The sequence below is a fragment of the Colias eurytheme genome, chromosome 1 (assembly GCF_061535395.1).
Source record: "Colias eurytheme isolate Ceu_HAF_F1 chromosome 1, ilColEury1 Martin Lab GWU primary, whole genome shotgun sequence".
Lineage (NCBI taxonomy): Eukaryota > Metazoa > Arthropoda > Insecta > Lepidoptera > Pieridae > Colias > Colias eurytheme.
Window position 1 is genome coordinate 6821364 of NC_142980.1, and position 22266 is coordinate 6843629.

At 32.7% G+C, this 22266-nt stretch overlaps 2 protein-coding genes across 3 annotated transcripts in view; one reads left to right on the top strand and one right to left on the bottom strand.

Annotated features, from left to right (window-relative positions):
• Window positions 1-22266, bottom strand: part of DIP2 (disco-interacting protein 2) — a 304666-nt gene that overhangs the window by 69185 nt on the left and 213215 nt on the right. The window lies entirely within an intron of this gene.
• SCaMC (Short Calcium-binding Mitochondrial Carrier) lies at window positions 323-21656 on the top strand. 2 transcript variants are annotated; one of them, XM_090102422.1, is made up of 8 exons: window positions 323-716; window positions 1977-2100; window positions 2192-2279; window positions 3616-3727; window positions 17887-18045; window positions 18459-19035; window positions 20409-20518; window positions 21032-21656. In XM_090102422.1, the coding sequence occupies exons 1-8, from the start codon at window positions 543-545 to the stop codon at window positions 21104-21106; spliced, it is 1419 nt and encodes a 472-aa protein (XP_089958548.1). In that variant the 5' UTR covers window positions 323-542; the 3' UTR covers window positions 21107-21656. The 2 variants fall into 2 exon arrangements, with proteins under 2 accessions (XP_089958548.1, XP_089958556.1); XM_090102430.1 differs by lacking the exons at window positions 323-716; window positions 1977-2100; window positions 2192-2279; window positions 3616-3727 and adding an exon at window positions 13584-13885.

Sequence of the window (22266 nt, forward strand, 5' to 3'; positions counted from 1 at the left end):
AAAAAATTGTGGGACCTTAAAGGACCTAACGGGGACCTAACGATCAAGGTCATTTTCGACCCAAAATTCCATTGATGGGGTGCTAAGTTTGCACTGGTACATTATCTACTGTATTTCGCGTCTATGGTATTTGCAGAAAACGTGCAGAAAAGGACATGAGCTGTGAGCACGACATGAGTACAACAAACTGCTCACAGATGGCGCTATATCCTTATTGCAGATTGTTCATGGCCTAGAAAATTCAGCGCACTGCCGTATTGTAAAATGTCTATGTGTGAATATGTTAAAAGAAAAGTCTATGCCACAGCCCACAGGCCACTTTTGACTTTACTCACACTAAGATATTAGTCCGCATCCGCAAGTTGTAGCCGACGGCAGCTGTCAAAATTTCTCTCGGATGGAAAACGAGTAGAATCAATTAAAATGATTTTTTACAAGCCACTATTTTAGTTAGATTAAAGTTATGTATGCCCGCACGAGTTTGTACATAGAGTCATTATCTCGTTCCCTCAAAAGTAGTACTTACGCTAACTACAGACACCATGGTGCAGTGTCATCCACCGTTGGAATTGGAAGAATTGCCAAAAGAAGACGAAGAAAGACTGGAAAAATTGTTTTCTAAACTTGACACAGACGGGAATGGCAAGATCGACATTCACGATCTTTCTGTAGCCCTCAAGGAATTGGCTCCACACATCAATCGAAGTTACGCAGAGGTTAGAATTTAAAACATCTATAAAAACTTAACGGTATTTTCACCGTATGGTTTATATCACGAGTGAATCACGCATTTGTTATAAACTCAAATTTAGAATATCGTCATGTAAATCTATAATGACGAACACTTTTCATACAACCTTTTTGTCTAAAGAAATTTGAAATAACTTTAAAAGTTTTGATGTTCTTTTTAAAAACTTTTTAAATCAAAAGTACTTTTAAGTAACTGTTTTTATACTGGTTTAAGTGAAATTTTAATTGCTTCAATGGAAATATGGAAATACTCAAATTGAAATTTTAAAAACATTTATGTAATGTATCTGTTCCATACATCACAATATTATCTTGATCTGTCAGTATTTTATCAATAGAAACATAAGAGTTAAATAAATCAAACATGTATGTATATAATAAATAAAAGATACTAGTTATTATGCAATACCTAATAATATTGACTGCATTCTTGGTACAGTGGTGAATGTGTGAGGGTAGAAAGTTAAGCTGGAATATGAGAAGCCTGCCTTGCAAAAAATATTTTTCGGTCTGGCAGGACCCAGAAGATATTGATCACCTACTTGTCCATTAAACAAAAAGATCATAATATGTAGAGGGTATCTCCCCATATCTCACAAAGGGGATGGGGCATCGTTAAAAATGATAGGATGAAATTTTCATTGAAATGTTATTTCTACTGCTGCTTAGAATATTAATGTTAATTACTTTAATTCATGTAAATGCACTGTGTTCAATTAATGTATCCTGTATTCAATTGGTTTTCTTGTTTGCATTATATAATATTGTTATTGCTATTGTTTGTGCGTTTCTGGTTCAAATAATATTTCCATTGAACATTAATCATATTATGGATTATTATCATAATTGATGCAAAAACAGTGTAGCTCTTCAATCTTATTCAATGTCTCTTATATAACAAGAGTACATAACAGTTATATAAGTGAAGGTAAAATGATATTTTACAGTACATAAAACAATAAACAGTATATTTCTTTGTAAATTATATGTTCACACTCCATTTCTTAGAAGCAAACTGGATAAAAATAATGCTTTATAAATTGGCTTTTTATAATTAAAACTATACTTTTGCAACAACAAAAAATAAAAATTACAAATCCTCATAATCCGTAATGAATTTAAAATTTTACTTAATATAAAAAATAATAAAGGATAAACTTTCATTTTTATTTCCTTATTTTCATATATTCTTTTCATATTCAACAAAAATCCATTTTATTTTACAGAAGTTTTTGGCTCAAACAGGAAAAGACGCCGGTGATGTCACTCTGTCAGAATTTATTCATTATGTACGGGAACATGAGAAAAATCTTAAGCTTCAGTTCTCTCATCTTGATAAGAATAAAGATGGTATGTTCATATAATATATTGTGTATTTCCTTATTTTATAACTTTTATTTATTAAGAAATGTATGATAATAATTGATTGTTTTGATTACAGGAAAAGTTGATCTGGAGGAGCTCATATCGGCATTTGCTGATTTGGGAATCGCAATTGGGCGAAGCGAGGCAACAAACCTGCTCAAGAGGTAAGCATTGCATACTCTTCAGGCAATGTATTACAACTGTGTTATATAATTATAGGCTATTTTCATTTTGTACAGTTTTGTTGCTACTCAGAAATAAATTAGGTTGTATAATAGTACTTAATATTAAGTGTATAGATATGGCTAGATTGTAGTATGTTACATACCATTTAAAATTCATAATATCAATTATTCACATATTGTTAATAGGAATTCATTTGATCCTTTACTCTCGAAACATCCCCAAAAGAGACATAAATCTAACCATAAGACAAATAAAATGTTTCAGAAGAGCTGTTTGGCCAATTTTAAAGTGGTAAGTGAAAAAATCACGTAGACAACAGCTTCGCTAATAAATGATGTACATAAAAGAAAATGGATATATTTGTTTTGTTGTCTCAATTACTAATCAAAGTACAAGAAGTACAGGTGATTTAGCCAGTGTTGTTTTTAATTAGGTAATTTCCTTGATGTGTTCACGAAATACTAATAAATACATTTATGAAGAGTTTTTGTACCTAATTGTTTGTGTTTTATTAAAAATATGTCCAGATGTGTTCTACAGCATTTGTGAATTGATTGAAGGTGAAAACCTTCAGCACATGTAACATGTAGAAGTATAATCTTCCTAGATTTCACCTAGAATTAGATTAACCTACTTTAGAGATTATAGTTTATAGATGTAGCGTTAAATGTTGAATGCTTTTGCATGTTACATGGTATCATAGTATCATAATGTATTGCTTTATTCATATTGTTTTTCAGCATCCTGTCCATCGTGTGTTGCCAAAAATTATATGTTTTATGTTTTTTCTTGGAATTTAAATATGTGTCTTTGTCATTTTTTGTTTGGAAATCAAATTCTATTCACCGAAATTCCACCCCAAGTTGAAATTTAAGTATAATGAAATACTTGACTTCATTTTTGTGTAAAAGATGAGCAAAGGCTTATCAATTTTCATTGTCATGGCTCTTTGAGAGTTGATATTTTTTGAAGTTAATATGTTCCTTTTGTTTTTAAAATAGTTGACAAAATATATAACTCTATTTGGTATTCTCTTAGTATTCTGAATTTTTAAATAAGAATCCCTTATTTTAAGTATGTTTTTCTTTTATAACACTCTCTTCGTTTTTTGCGTTTTAGATAGTGTATGAAACAACCTTCTCAAAACGGTACATCAACATCAACTTAAAAACTGCAAAATACCTAAATTAAGATTTATCACTATTATCCAAGTTTCGACCTACGAACATCTCGAATTAAGTGCGACGGATAAAAAAAAAGAAAAAATACATAAATAAAAAAACGCATTATTAAGTTAAATCTATTTGTTGGCAGGATGGATCAAGACGGCAGTCTGAACATCAGCTACGACGAATGGCGCGACTACCTACTTTTGGCACCGGCTTCGGACATACACGCCCTAATCAGCTTCTGGAGGCATTCCACGGTAAGTTTTATATAAGTAAATACCATTTACCCTTTACCAAAATTATTTAGTTTTCCGTCCATGGTTTGCTTATACTTTTTTAATGTAAGTAGGTACTAAATGAAAATAACTTAACGAAGACAAAATTGAGTTTTTTTGAGAATTTAATATAAATATATGCTGTAAAACTTGAAAATTAATAAAACCTAATTAATAATTATTTGGCCTTTGTAAAGTTTTATTTTCAACGATGAAAACTGTGTAATTAATACTCCTTAAATTTTATTTAGTTGGAAAATTCATATAAATCGATTCTGAACCAACGGAGCGTAAATTATATGGATTCTATTGTAAAGAGACAGCCTATATTTTAAATGAATTATGTGGGTACAAAATTGGCGACTATATTCCGGCAATACAAAAAACATTATATGCAGCATATGACTGGAAAATGTTTATCTCGGCAATATTTCTGCAGCAGTATATGGCTCATTATTTTGTCTTTACATGGGCTACATAAATGGCTAGTATGGCTGCAATGGCTGACGAACTCATACGCGTAGCAGCAGCTTACATTGTTTTAAAAGCAAAGTCAGAACCAAACAAAACAAGAAAAATTCATTTTGTTCCTTATTTTATTATAAATCCTTATTTTAATTTATAATCTCAACCTTTAAACACGCCTCAACACGCAGAAACAAACATGAACATAGCTACCGCGCTATTCGAACGACTCGCGGCAAACTTCACGTAGCGTAAAAAAGGGACGCATTTATGCCGTAAAGTGAGACAACAATAAAATTGGCTGAGAAGTATTGCAGTATTTTCGATTGCAAAACGATTATTCCAGCAATGTAGCTGGGACCCTAAACTTTCATCGGCCATGTTAAAAATATGTGACAATATATCCCGGCCATACTAAAAATATTGCCGAGTGTTGCATCGTCTAGCCGTAAATGCTGGCTGATGCTGCCAGCCACACTATTGCAGCTATACATTTTCGTGAAAATATAGCCCGTCTAGGAGCCCCTTAATAATAGTATTACTGTGCATTTAGATCAAATGAGCGAATGCTCATTCTAACCCTACTATGTAAAATTCTAGTAGTGTTAACAGGCGTAGAGCATTCTTTCGTTGTTCTTAGTGCGTTCGAAAAGATTCTATGCAATGTTCTAATACTGAACAACATTGAATACTAGTTTCCGTTTATACTAAAAGATCACGAAATAATGCTCTAGCTCTATGTTCGTTTGGTTCAAATACACCGTTTAGAGGAGTGACTTGGAAAAGCGATTGCGATCTACAATATTTATTTATAGCCGTTAAAGGAGGAAGTAAATTATTATTCAACATCTATCTTTCCTAAAATGTTGTGTCGTCGAAAGATATCCGAGAGTTGAATAAGACTACGTGGCGTGCCAAGTTTTCTGTAGAAATAGCAAAAGCCAAAGTGTGTGATTATTACGTTTTGTACTGCAATCACATCTACAAGTTTAATGTAGAGCTATTTAAATTATTATGTAACCTATTTAGATTTTGAAAATCATTTGAGGAAAATAAATATGGTTGCAGCTAATAATGCGTGGGTTTTTGGATTTATGGTTAAAGAAAAAGGTGACCACAATTGGTTTTATATGCAATTGATTTTAATTATGCAATGTAAAACTTTCTTAATTAAGACGTAATACAATATCATCACTATCATTTAACATTCAACTTTATTTTGAAACGTTAACGTACGTAAATCATCAAGTTAATTCCAAAACCTAATTAATATTATCTATTTTTGGGCTCCATACACAAGGGACGTACTAACGGAATCCTTACTGACTCCGCTATCGGTATATCTGTATGTTTGTCATCATCTCATTACCATTTCTAGATAGTTGAAAAGTTCACAGATCTATTTCTGTTTCCGCGATTAATATTAAAAATAAAATAAAGTACCTAAATACCCTATTTAAGGAGCGTTTCCATAAAGTAAACGTTCCCGCAAGAATTTCCGGAAAACCTTTCTTAGCGGATGCCTACGTCCTAATAACATCTACCTGCATGCCAAATTTCAGCCCGATACGTCCAGTGGTTTGGGCTGTGCGTTGATAGATCATTATATCACGTCACCTTTGAGTTGTATATATGTATATACATAGATTATTAATAATATGCAACCTTTCGAACGCGAGTCCGTCTCGAATCTCGTATTAGTTATTTATTAGTGGAACACATTATATTTCAAGCTAATCGATATTGTTGTTTTTTTTTACAATTTTTGTGCGTGTTAGAGACGACCTTGTCGCTACAAGAGATCTCTTCCAAAATAGTAGACGTTTTGAAAACTGTTATTTTTCGACTAAGTACTTTTCTTTCAATTAGTTGCTAAAATAATATTTACAGATTCAAAAAATTAACCATCTATTCAATTACGTGATTTTGCTTTATAATTATTAGAATAAATAAGAATAACAATTATATTTCAGACTTATTACAAGATTATAAAAATTGTTACGTTACATAACATAGGTAATATTATTTTGTAATACGATCACTGAAACCTCTATAATGCGTGACCTCGACATTGCTAAAAAGGCATATATGTATTTCGAAATACATAATATGAAAAAAAAATGCAAATCACTTAAATATTTCCGACCTTAGTTTCCGACTTTGATAGCTTATCGATCATCTACTATCACATTTTCGTGTGACAAATAGGATTACATCAATCATTTTCTTAACTATCATATGAAAAAATCATGAAAAAATGTTTTTAAGAAAATTCTCTCTGGTCATGAAGTGATGAAAATACTCTCTAATGATAAAATTTTCTTTCGTATACATATGGGTCATACTTTTTCACATAATAATTGAAACAAAGCTGACGTAGACTAATGTATTTATTGTTTTTAAAACTAGAAAGTTTTTGTCCATACGACTAATGGCAAATGGCAATAAGCATTTTATTAATACTGCGAAGAATTCAGCGTCGTGTCATCATTTACGTTGTTTTGTCTACGCAAGAAATGTAGTATAAACATGCACTAATTGTCTTCCTTTAATAAGGCAAAGAATGCAATGGAAAAATCCTGCATAAAATATTGCTTCAAACATGACAATAACTTCTATTTTCAGTTGTTATCTCATGCATTTATTGAAACATCTCTATTGTACAGATTGTTGATCTAGTTGAGATCGTTAATCTTGAAGGTTCTCCAATGTTACTGTTAAATTATTCACACTGCTATGTATCAGTGTGGGGATCAACGTAATAACAAGACTGACCTCCTTGAACTATCGCGTGATACTTTTCATGTAGGGTTGATTCTTTTTAAACGTTCTTATGTACTTGCTCACGTGCATTTTCTAATTCACTGAATTGCTTGCTATCTATATTATATCCATAATAATATTATGTTCGAATAGTTAAAAGAGTCTTCGTTCGATTTTTTTAAGAGTCTCCTTTTACATTGTGTAGGACGTAGGTAATTGTTTGAATTCTTCCAGTTGTAGAAAATAGTTGTGGGATGCGAAATTATTTACAGAACATTTTATCGGTTAAAGGTAGTATCGGAGTTAAATTGTACTTGTAGTGCCTTTTTGCGTTTTAAATCACTACATAGTATAAAACAAAGTCGCTTTGCAGCAGCATTGCACCCGTGCGAAGCCGGGGCGGGTCGCTAGTTTCTCTATATAATATTATGTTATAAGATGACTATACAATAGGCATGACGACAGTATCCATAAATGTTCGAATTAGTGTTTTTAAGGGAAAATGTATAATATATTAATTAAAAATAGGGACTTAGAGTTATAAATATTAAAAACATTAAGATTAATGAGATTATCAATAAAATAAAACCTTAATAAAACGTTGAAATTCTGCAGTCGGCCATTTTGACTGAAACACGCGTGACGTCACGTCTACGTAAACAACTCACAACAACTTCGCGGCAGGTGTATTTTGTTGTTATGAATATGCTGAGAATACGCATTTTTATTTATTTTCTATTTTTTCACGTATGCTTTATCGACTCAGAACAGAAATATAATTGCGAATTCACGAATATGTGGTTCGGGTTTCTCTGCGTCAAATTTATACAATCATTTCATATTATTTTCTCACTTTAAACAATTACTAACACTTTTTTTGGGTATTATTTTTATGTAGATTCACATTGCAATACTGCACACCACTTATAAACTGAAATTAGATTCTATAACACTTTTTAATTAAATATTTGTTTAATTTTACTTCGCTATGCATACAGATAATTACGTATTTACATAAGAGTGACGTCACGCCTACGCCATGACACCTGTGAGCTGTTTTAGCACAGTTAATAAATATTTTTTGAAAAATGGCTTTTATCTTCGTTAAATTTAAGTATATTAGCGAAATATAGGGTTTTTCTTGTTTAATAAACGTATACACACATTATGGAAGAGGTTTTGAAAATCTTTCGTCATGCCTATTATATTTTATTAACGTGTAACGGTGTACGCCTGGTTTCATATGAATTTTGTTGACTCATTTTATACAAAATTATCTTTGTATTATCTCATGTTTTTTTAAGTTCAGATATTGATAATGAATTTATTGCAAACATGAATGATGCAACTACTTCTAGCTTTACGACTTAGTTTATTGAAAATAAAAAATATTAGTAATTTACTATTGGCTCATATGACACTTTAACTTTTGAGATTCCTAAACATGATGGGTGTGCGTTAGCGTACCTTTTCCTCGATTTAGATATTGATTGATTCAAAGGACTCATAGGAAATACATAGATGTTCAAGTAATATAACTTTACAGTAGAAGAAAACGTAACGATACTTAGAATGTGTCGATGGTCAATATATATTTTTATTATTTTTTTGTCTTGGATACATACCTAGGGTATAATTGTATCGTGCTATTGATTCGTTCTATCAATCGGTATATCCGTTTGCGCACAAGTAACAACCCTGGTTCTTGTAATTCGATAATTGGATCATCCATTAGATTCGCGGGCTCGTCTGTGGGCGTATCCATACGTAGTTGCGTCGCGGGCGATACGTCACAGCGAACGAGTGACGGGCTAGCTCCGAATTGCGTATGTAGGCAATAAATTGAACACCGTTTATTTAGTACTCAACATCAGCTAGATTGATATGGTAGTTGTTAAATGATTGCATGCTCTACACATTTTGCTGTGTCGATGTTAGAATGATGCAATAATGCCGTTGGGAGATTTTATGCTCATTTTTTGAAACAAGAAAATACTCTTATTATTTAGTCTTTGTACGATCCAGTTGATCCTGTATAACTGATTACAATTAGGACAGTATACTCAAGTTTAAACCAGTTCAGCTTAACATTTTAGTGCAGTTAAACCACTGTGATAAAATGGGGATCAAAGATGAAAATAGTTGTCGAATCTTTCTCTTTAAACAAGGAGTATGATTAGTACATATAGGTACTTTAATTAATTGGATTTAATACAATGAACCTATAATAATGTAATATTGAATTTTTGTTATAATTAATGCCCAAACTTGGTTTTATCAAACCAACAAAAGAGAATAAATACGTAAGAACCTAGTAATGAGAATTTTAATTTCCGTTTTAAAACTCTACATAGAATTTAAATGAACTTTCACTGTTACGATATCCAATTTAAATCGAACTGTGTCTTAATTTGAGACCAATGTAAGATATAAAGTGCTAATTTTGAACTATTACCCGGATACATAGTAGACCTTATCTAACAGTCTAACAGTCGGGTTTCTTTCCACTCTCAGAAGATCACTATAAACATAACATTGAATGTTTTGTTTGCGTCTTAAACCTCCCTTTGGTCTCATAATCGTTAACATTTGTCATCTCTGTTCAATCCGATTGCTTTCGATAATCACCTAACCAATTACATATATTGTATTCTATAGCCGCTAATTAAACTATCGCGTCATTTTACTAAAGGCACACTGTTACTTACATAGTTGCTTATTTTGTTTGAAAATTTTATGTATGTATTATAAACAAAATATGATGATTAGAGAACGCAACATCTGATTTTTTTTCTTTGAAATTGATAATTAGTATTAAAACTTTTTGAAAATAATGTTATTCGTCCATTCTTTTCTTGTTAGATACGCACTTTCGCGAAGTAATACGATCTTCATGTAGTAAATAAAATGATCTGTCTGTATGTTGTCTATTTATTTGGAAAGATTTATAATTATTAAAATTAAAATAAAAAAAAACAGCACAGGTCTTCGATGTTATCATTATCATTCAGCGAACTTCAGTGTCATAAAGTGCCGTGTCGTGATTACCTTATCGTTTTTATAATTGTATAAAATAACAGATAATATGAATAATATGAATTTAATTATTTGTTCAATACCTAATGTTAATTTATTTTTTTGTGTTAAGTCGAACTCCATGCGCAGATTTCTGATATATGTTTTTATCAGATTTAAGCGACATTATGACATATTATATTATAAAGCAAGATAAACGTAAAAGCCTTTCTAGAATTTACTTACCTAGACTCTCTTGTAGAAACATCATCAATAAAAATTTAAAAACCATTCAGTCATTATCATATCAAATATGAAATAAAAAAAAAAACTTTGCAGAGTAAATACGCATGTCCAAATTATTTGCAACGCAAAAAGACATTGTAATAACTGGGCATATTGTAGTTTGGAGCTCCATAATTCTGATAAATGATGATATCGCCAAAGTACGTTGACATAATTAAATGACACGTAGTTTTGATCTTGAACTTAGCGTTGTGATCTTGGTTGTGATACTCGTATATGATATAAAGATTAGCACATAAAAGACTAGCATAATATAAACATTGAACCTTAATATTACGCAATATCATATTATATCAAGAGTTATATAGATGCCGATAAAAACTATATACTCTGTTCTTGTAAAAGCTAAATTCAACCTTGTCATTTGTAAATTTAATTTAACCTAACCTAGGCAAATGCAGGTGCATAATGATTACGTTTTCCAATTTAATTAAAAGATAACAATTTATACAGAGTACAGACTGAATAAATTAATAAATAAATAAATTAAAAACTAAAAACAGTAGGTATGTAAATGTATATTTATATTTGTGTAAAATATACAAGGAAATAAACGAAATAATTGCATTCATTTTAATTCTAGAAATAATTAAATCCACAATAAATTTAACCTCTTTCGACATTTGTTGGATTAACGTCACGTTTCTGGAAAATTTCTTATTTTACATAGCCCTATAATAATTCATTAACAATTGATCATGTATTTATGTTTACAATATTCTAATTTTATAATTGTTGAAGTCCATCTCAAAATTCATATTAAAATTATTGTAATTATTGCTAATTGATATGAAACTATTAGAAATACATTAGGAATAACCAATACAGATAATAATAGAGCTCGGAACAGCACAACTATTGATGTTGATAGCGGAAATTTTCTATTTACTTATGCCCAGTTGAGCCCTACTTATCGAAGTATTCATTGAACATTTTATTGTATGTGTGGGAGCACACTGAGTAAATTCGAATAAGACTTATCAAATCTGGATAATTCTGGAACCTTCCAAAAGAAATACAAACGTTACATTTCCTAGTTACCTTAAACTTTTACGGTGATCTTTTATGTAGTTAATGTAATTATTCAATAAACACTTGTACAAAGACTAGCAAGTACACAGTAATTCAAGATGATGGTCGATACAAAACGTAATAAAGACGTCATCGATATACGCAGCTGTTTCTGTGTCAAGAAATCAATTATCGCTTGTTATACTAGACATTATGTATGTCGGGCTATTGTTTGACTATTAAATTCTAATAAAAAAGGTATAACACCTTCATTAGTTTAAATATTACACCGTCTGAGATATATCATTTAAATAATATCACGGTGATAACACGTGTCCTAAAGATGTCGTTAAAAACAATTTAGTTTCGAATTAATTGTATACAGCACCTACTATGAAGTGTGACATTTTTAATGAGGACTATTCCAAGCTTCTATGGAATGTCTTCAAAAACAAAATATGTTTTTATATTGAATTTTCAAACACTATCTACGTATCGAAGTTCACTTTTCACTTCTTGAAACATATATTTAAAAGTGATTATTAATTACTTTCATCTCTGTAAAACAGCGCACACGATGTCTTTATTTATTTTACACATTATAAACAAAATAACATTTTTAAAACATCTAGAAAGATCTTATACTGTATAATTTTAGTGTCGACTCCGAGATAATACCCGATATAGATATACAAAACAAACTACAGTGTTACTGATTGTTATTCTAAACATAATTGTGTACAAAATATTCTGTAAAATAACAGCTAGGTATCATATTATTGTCGTAAAAATATATAAAAATGCTACATGAGTAACATTTACTGTAGTAAGGTAAACATTTTTATAAAAAATAGTAATTCTACAAAGATAAATTTATGAAACAATTAAAATAAATTCGATTTCAAATAAAACGTTGTTTCTAAAACAAATGATGAAATATTTACGAAAGAAAATACAGTGTAAAGTTTTATCAATGTCCTTTGAACACGTGTCAGCATTTCAATGACATTTGTTTTCTTGTTGGGCAAGCTTTCAATTGTTTCATTTAATTACATTTTTTGTAAGCATTCACTTTTCAGTTTTCACGTGTTTCGGTAGTAGAATATTTATATACATACTAGAGGTCCGCTCCAGCTTCGCCCGTGGTACATATTTCGCAATAAAAGGTAGCCTATGTCCTTTCTCGGGTATCAAAATATCTCCATACCAAATTTCATGCAAATTGGTTCAGTAGTTTAGGCGTGATTGAGTAACAGACAGACAGACAGAGTTACTTTCGCATTTATAATATTAGTATGGATTATGTTTCTATTTACTATATTAGAATTTTTTATTGCAATATCTACTTTTTTCTACGTGATTAAACGTTCGAGGGTAGAGAATTTAAAAAAAATCAATGTCATAGCACAGCATCAATTTATAAAATACACAATGGATACGTCACACGGCCTTGCTCTTTCTTTGAGATTTCCTGGAGTTCCGTTTCCTACGCAGTGTTTAAACAATTTAAATACTGTTGTAGCATTGTATTGTGTTGTAAAAGATATCATAATTCATATGCACCTAAGGTCACACCCTGAACTTGTCTTGTTCTAAATTTGTGCTAATATATTCTGTCTTTTCACTAACAATACATATAGAGTGAAATAACTATTTTAAGAACTAAATAAATTTACAACGTCTTTTTTAGGGTTCAATTATTTTAAATGTAAACAAGGGATTCATGAAATTCTTGGTAAAATGAAGATATATCTCGCGCTTGAATGAAGAAATATTGAATTGGAATTACGATTCCACTTCCTACGTATAATGCTAATTAATAGTTATTTTGTGAAAGAATGACCTAGTTACTTGAATTAACGTTTGTAGAGATCTACTATTATTTTAAAATATAGAGCTTAATCTGAACAGGATCAATTTCCTCGAATTTCTTACTATGGTGCCAAAAAGAGTGCATAGAGTTAACGAAAAATTTATATATGTAAAAATATTTATGAGTGATGTTTGAACTATATGTTCTGTACTATTTATTTCTACGAAGATAATGGTATGTACTTGTTTGTTAGGACTTCGTATTTTTGAATATGAAGGTCTCTTAAATTCTTATATTCTCTGGCACGTATAATGTACTTCTAGCACGGAACCCTTTACTTTACATGGTCTGCTTTGCTCTTGGCCGACTTTTTATCCATGTGCCGGCAATGGTAAAGCGCCGTTTGCTACTTTCAGGCGACGATATGCGGTTTAAGCACGATGACGTCTACATCAGGTTTAGTCACTGCTCAGTGTGAGAATGTCCGTTGGCATGTCTGTACGCGTGCACGGTGTCGTTATCGCGCTCCTACATACTCGAATTAGTTAACTAAAGTTTAAATATTATATATTTATTATAGCTCGATCTGAAAAAGTTCCAAAGAAGCAATCCAACTGTGATTTATTTATTTTAGTTAATTATTTTATTTATCTTATTTGCGTTATTGTAAACTAGATAAAATGTCTCTGGAACTGGAAGAAGTGACGGGGGCTACGGGCGATGTTTTCGAGGATTTTCTGTTCGTGTTTCGTCGATGTTTGGCAAAGGTAATTATATTCTAAATTCGGGTTACCTAGACTGCACTGAGTTGATGCCAATTTATTCATCGCGGCGATTTCGCCTCGTTCAGATCGAACTGTTAAAACATATTTTAAAAATGGATTTCCACGTGTATGGTGATATTTGGGATTGGATAATAAAGGTACTGAATGTTTCCATTTTCCAAATGTCTTTGTGGACTCTCACCGATTCATATTTTCATTCATTACCCGCGTACATAACCTACAAGGAAAAAGATTCACACACAGTGTGTGGCCACATGCACGCTGTTGCCAAGGCAACGACGAAAATTAAGTTTCTAGAATTCCTAGTTGATTCATTAAAATAATTATGTAATTATGCTACGATATTGAATGAATATTTTTTAAGTGACCTTATCTACGAGGAATCATGATAAATATTATTGCAAATTTATTTAATTTGATATTGTTTCCAATTTAATTATCATTTGAAAAAAGTGACTCAATTTTTTTTCTTATACAATACAAATCAAATACCTATATGTACTTTCAACATTTTTGCATAGCGAATTGCATGGCATGATTATGTTGAGCGAATTATGTTTGACACTTGATATTCCATTCATGTCTTCCATTTACTTTCACTTGAATTATATATAAGTACATTTTTAATTTCAAATATTTAATCATTGACAAATACCAATTGCTATGCGACTTTTAACCCGTTCACCCATAAATTAATGTTAGTGGATAACCGTGTTCATATACTATTTTAAGAGAAGCTACAATGCGTGCAAAGATTTATTTTTATCCAACCTCACGACACTTATCTAACAGCTGTATGTGGCCTCTCTGTCTTCCTGGATTGTGCACGTTACAAAGAACGCCACGTATAAACAATTAGGACAAAAAGAATAGACTACATAGCGATAAAGTGTAAATCCCAATATTTCGCACCATATTCGTCATCAATTTCGGCCTTATCGCTGACGTTGGCGAGTAGTTTTGGTAACAGAAACGAGGACACGGCGACTGTCTAACACATTCTAGGTGACATCCGGCCTATATATTTATGTATCGTGCATGACATTCTCAAACATTTTACAATTTGCGTTATCTATATCTACTCCTCTAGAAGATAATATATGTAGGTAGCGACTAAGGAAATAGAAAAAAAGGAAGTCTATTATGCACTGTACTGTAACTGTCATATGCAGTTAAATATGGGTTTTCTGATCCGGTAGACTTTGCCTTCTAATCATCGCCCTATGATAATATTATGTACCGGTGACGTAGCTGCGCACGCGCCGCGTTATTGGCGAGTTGCGTCATTCATTATGCTCGTGACAATATTATTTGATACGAGTACGGGGAAATCCTTTTTGATTTTTATCCGAATTCCAAGATTTAATGACTAATTTGTTTTTGAAGTCAGCTCTGTTAATTTTTTAATGGAATCTCTATGATAAAACAATATTACAATTGGATTTATAAGAGAAAATATTTTATAAATTTATCCATTGTTATAAAAAGATACACGTGTATTTATAGTTGATTAATGTACGTCTTACTCTATCTGACATCCTCGTGATTCTCAATGTTACATATTAAACATTTAGTTCAATACATACTAAACAGTACACGAAGCCAATTTCTAATTATTATTCTTTATAATCACCTAGTGACCGTTTTCGACATATATCGAATTCCTATTCAAAGCGATGAAGTAAATACTGACTCTTGTAAGTTTTAACATGTAAGGCAACATATTTTAGACTCGTGATTTAAATGTCATTGCTTCCTTTCTAAATTCAACATTTTTATTAAGATTTATTCAGATTTTTTATAGTCTTATGTCTTGTGGTGCGGATATCTTCAATCTGTAGGTATAATAATTATAGAATTTGTAATGCCAGACATTCTTATCAGATAAGAGTAAAACATCATGGATAATTTGACTTGATAACGTCATGAAGTGCCATTGAATGTTCTTTAAAGACTGATGATAACATGAAGTTGGCATTATAACTAACTTATAAATTGAAACAAAACACACTGAAACATTTCATGAATTCAATTTAAATACTTAAGTGACTGAAAGTTTTTTTGTATGTTTATCTATTTATAATCTTTATTATAATTGTATATCAAATTAGATATAATATATAATTCTAAAAGTTTGTACCTATGCATGAATTCTACCCAGTACCGATAATGTTCCGTTGCTGTGCGATTATTCTACAATTTATATCAGAATATAAAAAATTTGTTAATGTTTAACAGTTTTGTGTTCATAATTACAATAATTATCTGTTCCTGCAAGGCATTGACCTCGTTAACGAACCTGAGAGAGCGTATACGATAGGTTGTTAAAGTCAATTAAAATTACATACATGTAATATATTGTTCATACAAGTAGAATATCAAAATGCATTTGATTTCCTAGTTGATTTCGTCAACATGTGTCTGCCTTACGTCTCCTGTATTGCATGTTATTGTTAACTCGTAGGTAATAATCAATTGGGCTAGCAACGTGCCAATTAGACCGTAACACTAACGGAGAATGTAGTTATTAGCCAGCTACTGAGCTATACTACCAAATTGGGTTTAATATCTATTAGTATACCACTTCCATTCAATTTATACTAATTACTATATGAAGTAGTTTTGGTCTTGTCATTTGAAACGACCTCGTCGCGTTCATGCAATCGTTCAAACGAATAGTTAGGCCACTGTTAAGTCCTTGACATCAATTTTGGAACCAAACGTTAAAGAATTCGTGAAGCTTTTTTATTTGACCTCTGTAGACCCTGAATTTTCTTATGTTTAATTAAGCACAAAATTTAAAAAGGAAAGTACTCATGTAGAGAACATTTATACCTATTTTAATTTAAATGCTACACAGAGGCTAGTTTCCTAAAATAATACATGATAATACTTTCTATGCTTAGAAATTAAGATGAGAATTTCACTTTCTAATTATGACGCAGCGGTATTTTAAATCGCACGCAAAAATTTCGCGTATCGAAAGCGTCAAAACCGGAACTATGTCGGAACAAGGTTATAGGCTGTAGTAAGTGCTTGTTCACACTAGAACAAATGATTTATATGTTTAGTACAATGATTAACGCTTTGTGATTAGATTAGATTTATTAGCTATTTCTTAGTTAATATAATGTGAGATGATAATAAAGGTTTAATATTAGGTTAACTATAATATGAACCTCATTAGACCAAAGAGAAGGAAAATCATAATAAAAAGTACAATATGACACTGTCATACTTTGGCCATTAGGAACAGAAACGGATTACAAAACAATTACTAAAGTTTTAGTTGAAATTTCAGGATTTTTTAAATATGAAAGCCACAGCACAAATCTTTATAAAATTTATCATTAATTCAGGTTTAATTAATATCAAATTTATGTATTGGAAGTACCTCGTAACCTTTCTTGTTATCTTGTTCGATATGGAAAGAAACTTCTTTTTACCCATGACGGTAACTAACTTTCATATAAATCAGTCATAATACAATACAATGGTAAATAAAAGAAATTAAATTAACTTATTGAAATGAGAAACAAAAATTTATTTTATGAATTTAAATTATTGTCAGAGCGAGCAGTTAACCCTAAAGACGAAAGTATGGACCAGCAAAATAATGAAGCGTAAAAAACAGAAGGAGTGTTCAAAGGAAGATGACCATCTGAACCCCGAATTAGTTAATAAGTTTTTATTTTTATAACACGTAGTATATAATATATTATTTGCTGTGTCATGTTTACGATACTAACCACTTTCGTCGTGTATTTATCATTTTATTTCTACTTGTAGTATTTTCGAATTTTTGAAAGCGATAGACATCTAACCAAATCCAAAAACTGCGCATTAAAGATGACCGTGCGATTTACATGTAGTGATCTAACTTTTCGCAAATTTAATTACGCTTGCTCTCGCGTTCGTTGTATTTATTTGAAGAATTATAAATAGTTGCGGTAAATAGTAATGAATTTGTTATCTATTTACAGTACCTCGACATCGGGGAGGATATGAACGTACCCGATGACTTCACACAAAGTGAACTACAGACTGGGAAGTGGTGGCGACATTTGTTAGCTGGTGGCATCGCGGGTGCGTTCAGCAGAACGTGCACGGCCCCTCTCGATAGACTTAAAGTATTCCTGCAGGTAATTACATTACATTTCGTTACACAATGTGCAAATAATCTTATAGAAATAACAATATGGCTCTTTGCCAACGCGTCGTTTTTTCTTATAGACAAATATCATCTTTGACTCTACTCGTTCCAGTTATTTAAGGCTCATTTACACGACGCAAACTTATGCCTGTTCGAAACTATCATGTTGAAGCAATAAATGACTTGCGCAGTCTAAACAAACCGTAACATTATTGATTTCTTGGTGTTATCATTTCTTTTTTTTTTTCATTTATACCTGTGTGTAAAGGTAAACAGTTGCTTGCAATTATACATTACAATGTAAAAGAAAATGGCATCGTGTCACATAATAAACCAAATTAACTAAAGAGGTGTGTCTATCATTCATAAAACATATAATTTATCTAATTTCCATCGTTTTAGGTGAATCCAACCAGGGAGAACATGTCGAAATGTTTAGCAAGAATGATCAACGAGGGTGGCGTGACGGGGCTCTGGCGCGGCAACGGGATCAACGTGATCAAGATCGCACCGGAGTCCGCCATCAAGTTCGCCGCGTACGAGCAAGTGAAGCGGCTCATAAAGGGAGACAAGAAGAATCACCCGCTCGCTATATACGAGCGGTTCGTGGCCGGCGCGTCGGCCGGAGCGATTAGCCAAACTGTGATCTACCCACTAGAGGTGCTAAAGACGAGATTAGCTTTAAGGAAAACGGGTCAATACCACGGTATCATGGACGCGGCGCGGAAGATATACGCGCGCGAGGGACTCAAGTGCTTCTACAAGGGATACATTCCAAATATCCTGGGGATAGTGCCTTACGCGGGCATCGACCTGGCGGTGTACGAGACGCTCAAGAAGAAGTACATTAGCAAATACCAAGCGAATAACTCGCAGCCGGGCATTTTGCTGCTGCTGGCGTGCGGCAGCGCGTCGTGCACGCTGGGCCAGGTGTGCTCCTACCCACTGGCCTTGGTTCGCACCAGGCTGCAAGCTCAAGGTACATTATTTGGCACAAGAATCACTTTATTCATAGGTTACACGCTCAGTCTGGCGTCAGTTCAGTCCATCAGTTTGATCCGGCTTAGACTGATGCCGGAATGATGGATGAAAAACACGGGTATTCTGAACCATCAGTCCGTCAGTCAACCGGTTAGAAGATAATTCTCCCGTCATTCTGACCAGACTGATGGACTGAACTGATGCCAGACTGAGCGTGTAACCTATGTCTTACATTCAGATTGCGATCTAGATTAGATATCAGTTCTGCAGAAATAGTAATCCACAAATACATTAATAAAATATAAGTAACATGACGTGTATTCGCTCACTTCCTGTAGATTGCACGGTATGTCCTTTTCTAGAAATTATAACACACGTTTCCGCGTTTTTCTTAATCACTTATCGCAAGCGCTGCGTAGATAATTATTATGAGTCATCTATTTATTCATAGTATTTGTTAATTTCTTCTTATGTTTAATTGAGTAAGTTTTTTACATATTTCGTCTTAAAATAAATTTATATCTTTGCACTCAACACGATGATAATATTATGGAAAAATAATAAGTATCATTCGAACATTGAATATTGAAACAAATTTGAAGGTGCAAACGGGGTAAATGTGCTTCATAATGATGACATTATAATTACCTATAATGTCCAAGGCTAATGCAAATATTGCAAATATTGTGTAAAGAAATTCACGTAAATACCTACCGTTAGGTTTATTCACCGACTCAAAGAAAGGTATTCTTATTAGGGCCGATTCTCAATCCATGGTTAAAACTTATCCGGCCAATAAAGTATTACACGATAATTTTAAAATGTCACCCGTAAACTGTCAAAGACGGGCAAAGAATACATTTTTGAAGTAGTAGTTTAATACGTTATTCGACGAATAAGAATGAACCAACGATTGAAAAATCAGCCCTTAGTCTGTTATAGACATATTCTTTATCATACTTATATAAATATTTTTATTTTCTATACCTAATCAACTCTCGCGCAGCCGAGGCTTATTCATGCAACAATTAATGAAATTAAAAACAATAATTGACCATTTTTAATTATACATATTTTCCTTGTTTGTATACAATTTATTCTTTACCTATTCAATATATGGTATAACTAGGTTTCCGCCCGCGGCTTCGCCCGCGCAGTCAAAGAAAAACCGACATATTTCCCGTGCCCGTGGGATTTCCGGGATTGCGTCATTTTCCCGGGATAAAAAGTAGCCTATGTCCTTTCTCGGGTATCAAAATATCTCCATACCAAATTTCATGAAAATTGGTTCAGTAGTTTAGGCGTGATTGAGTAACAGACAGACAGACAGAGTTACTTTCGCATTTATTAATATTAGTATGGATTTTACAGAGCGATCAGCAAAAGGCGCAGAGGGCACAATGAGCGGCGTGTTCAGAGACATTGTACAGCGCGAGGGCTTCCGTGGCCTTTACCGCGGCATTACGCCTAACTTCATCAAGGTAATTATCTATGTCAATACCACTAGGGGATTATACAAATACATACGCGTTGTTAATTGTATTTACTTTTATGAAGGGTGAAGGAATAGTAAAGGTTTTGTGGAATTTATGGTTGTTATTGAAATGTATAGATATTTTTCGAGAGCAAATTGTTTTTTAAGGCTTGACATTGTTCATAGATTAAAAGGATGTTACCGGCTAATGTAATTATTGATAAGCGTCCGTGAATATCCGCTTCAATGAGGATTTTGTTTGATATTTATTTTTTATCTGCTAAAACAATATTTATACATTTCAATTAATATATTTTTGATTATTTATTCAATCCATATTGATCGGATATATTAGAGTAAGGTTAGCATCGATGTTATTGACAAATTTCGCATCAGTCACTTCGAAATGAAGTCGGTTAATAAAAAGCGATAACTAATTTTATTTTTCCTAAATCGGATCTTACTCTGATATGCACGAAACATGTATAGCTCGTACTAATGATGTAAAAATGAACAAAAGGTGATCCCCGCCGTGTCGATCTCGTACGTGGTGTACGAGTACGCGAGCCGCTCGCTCGGCGTCAACATGACGTGATTCCCGCGCCGCGCCCGCTGCACTCGACCCACGGACCGTCGTCCACTCGCCGCGCGGCCGGTTATATCGCTCTATCGAAACACCGCTTGAACGTGGACGCTCCACGCTAATTGGCTGAGCCGACACAGCGTACGCGTCGCCGCAACAACGCTCCACGATGATTGGCTGAGCCGACACAGCGTACGCGTCGCCGCAACAACGCTAGACGCTGATTGGCTGAGGCGGACGCGCTGCCGCAGTAACGTAGTACGCTGATTAACCAACGCAACAGTGCGCGTCACACCGCCATACCGCGCCACACCCGACCGGTGCCTCCTTAGAGCGATATCACTACTATCGACATTCTAATCGCATTAGCAAATTTTGCATTTGTAAATAGCTCTCCTCTACTCTAAGACTATTTATTGAATTTGTGACTCTTCGATTCCATTAGTTTTTGTCTCTTGACGTTGAATGTTATTTAAACGAGAACTTCAATTGGTCTGACTTTGGAATCCAGCGCAGTGCTGGATAATAATCTGTGATTATAATAAATTATGTATTTTTTTTAGTTTTTTTCTTTTTATTTATCGTCCTTGTCCCTTTCTAGCTAAAATGCCATTTATATTGCAATTTCGGCCTTAACTTAATTGTTATGCTTGTTAAATATTTTGTTACGAACTTGTAAGTCCTATTTAACTAGTTAACGGTTTTGGCTGTTACTAAAAATATATTATCATTTCCTTTTAATTATAGATAGAATTTATTAATAAGTAATAGCGGTTGATTTGTTCATTGTCTACTGTATTAAACTGCCAACATTTTAGTTTTCGTCATTCCGTTTAAGTTAAATTAAAGAAACTCATATTCCACGTAAACGTTAACATTATCGTAGCGGTAAAAGCATGCTTTTGTTATACATAGTTATATATCGAACCATTGCAAGGTCATTGAATCGCATTTAGGAAAATTGAGCATGTAATATTGATACTTAGTAACTTAGCCTGATTAAAATATGCTCTCTAATGCCTTGATTTTCATGTTATGCAAATTGAAAGACAAGTGCTTCCGCGTCAAAGTAACCTTATAGAAATAGAAAGACCTACCCCAAAGAATCTCTTTTTTCTTAATTTTAGGTCTAAAGTAATGCATTAGATGCTAGTGAGACATTTAAGTAGTTA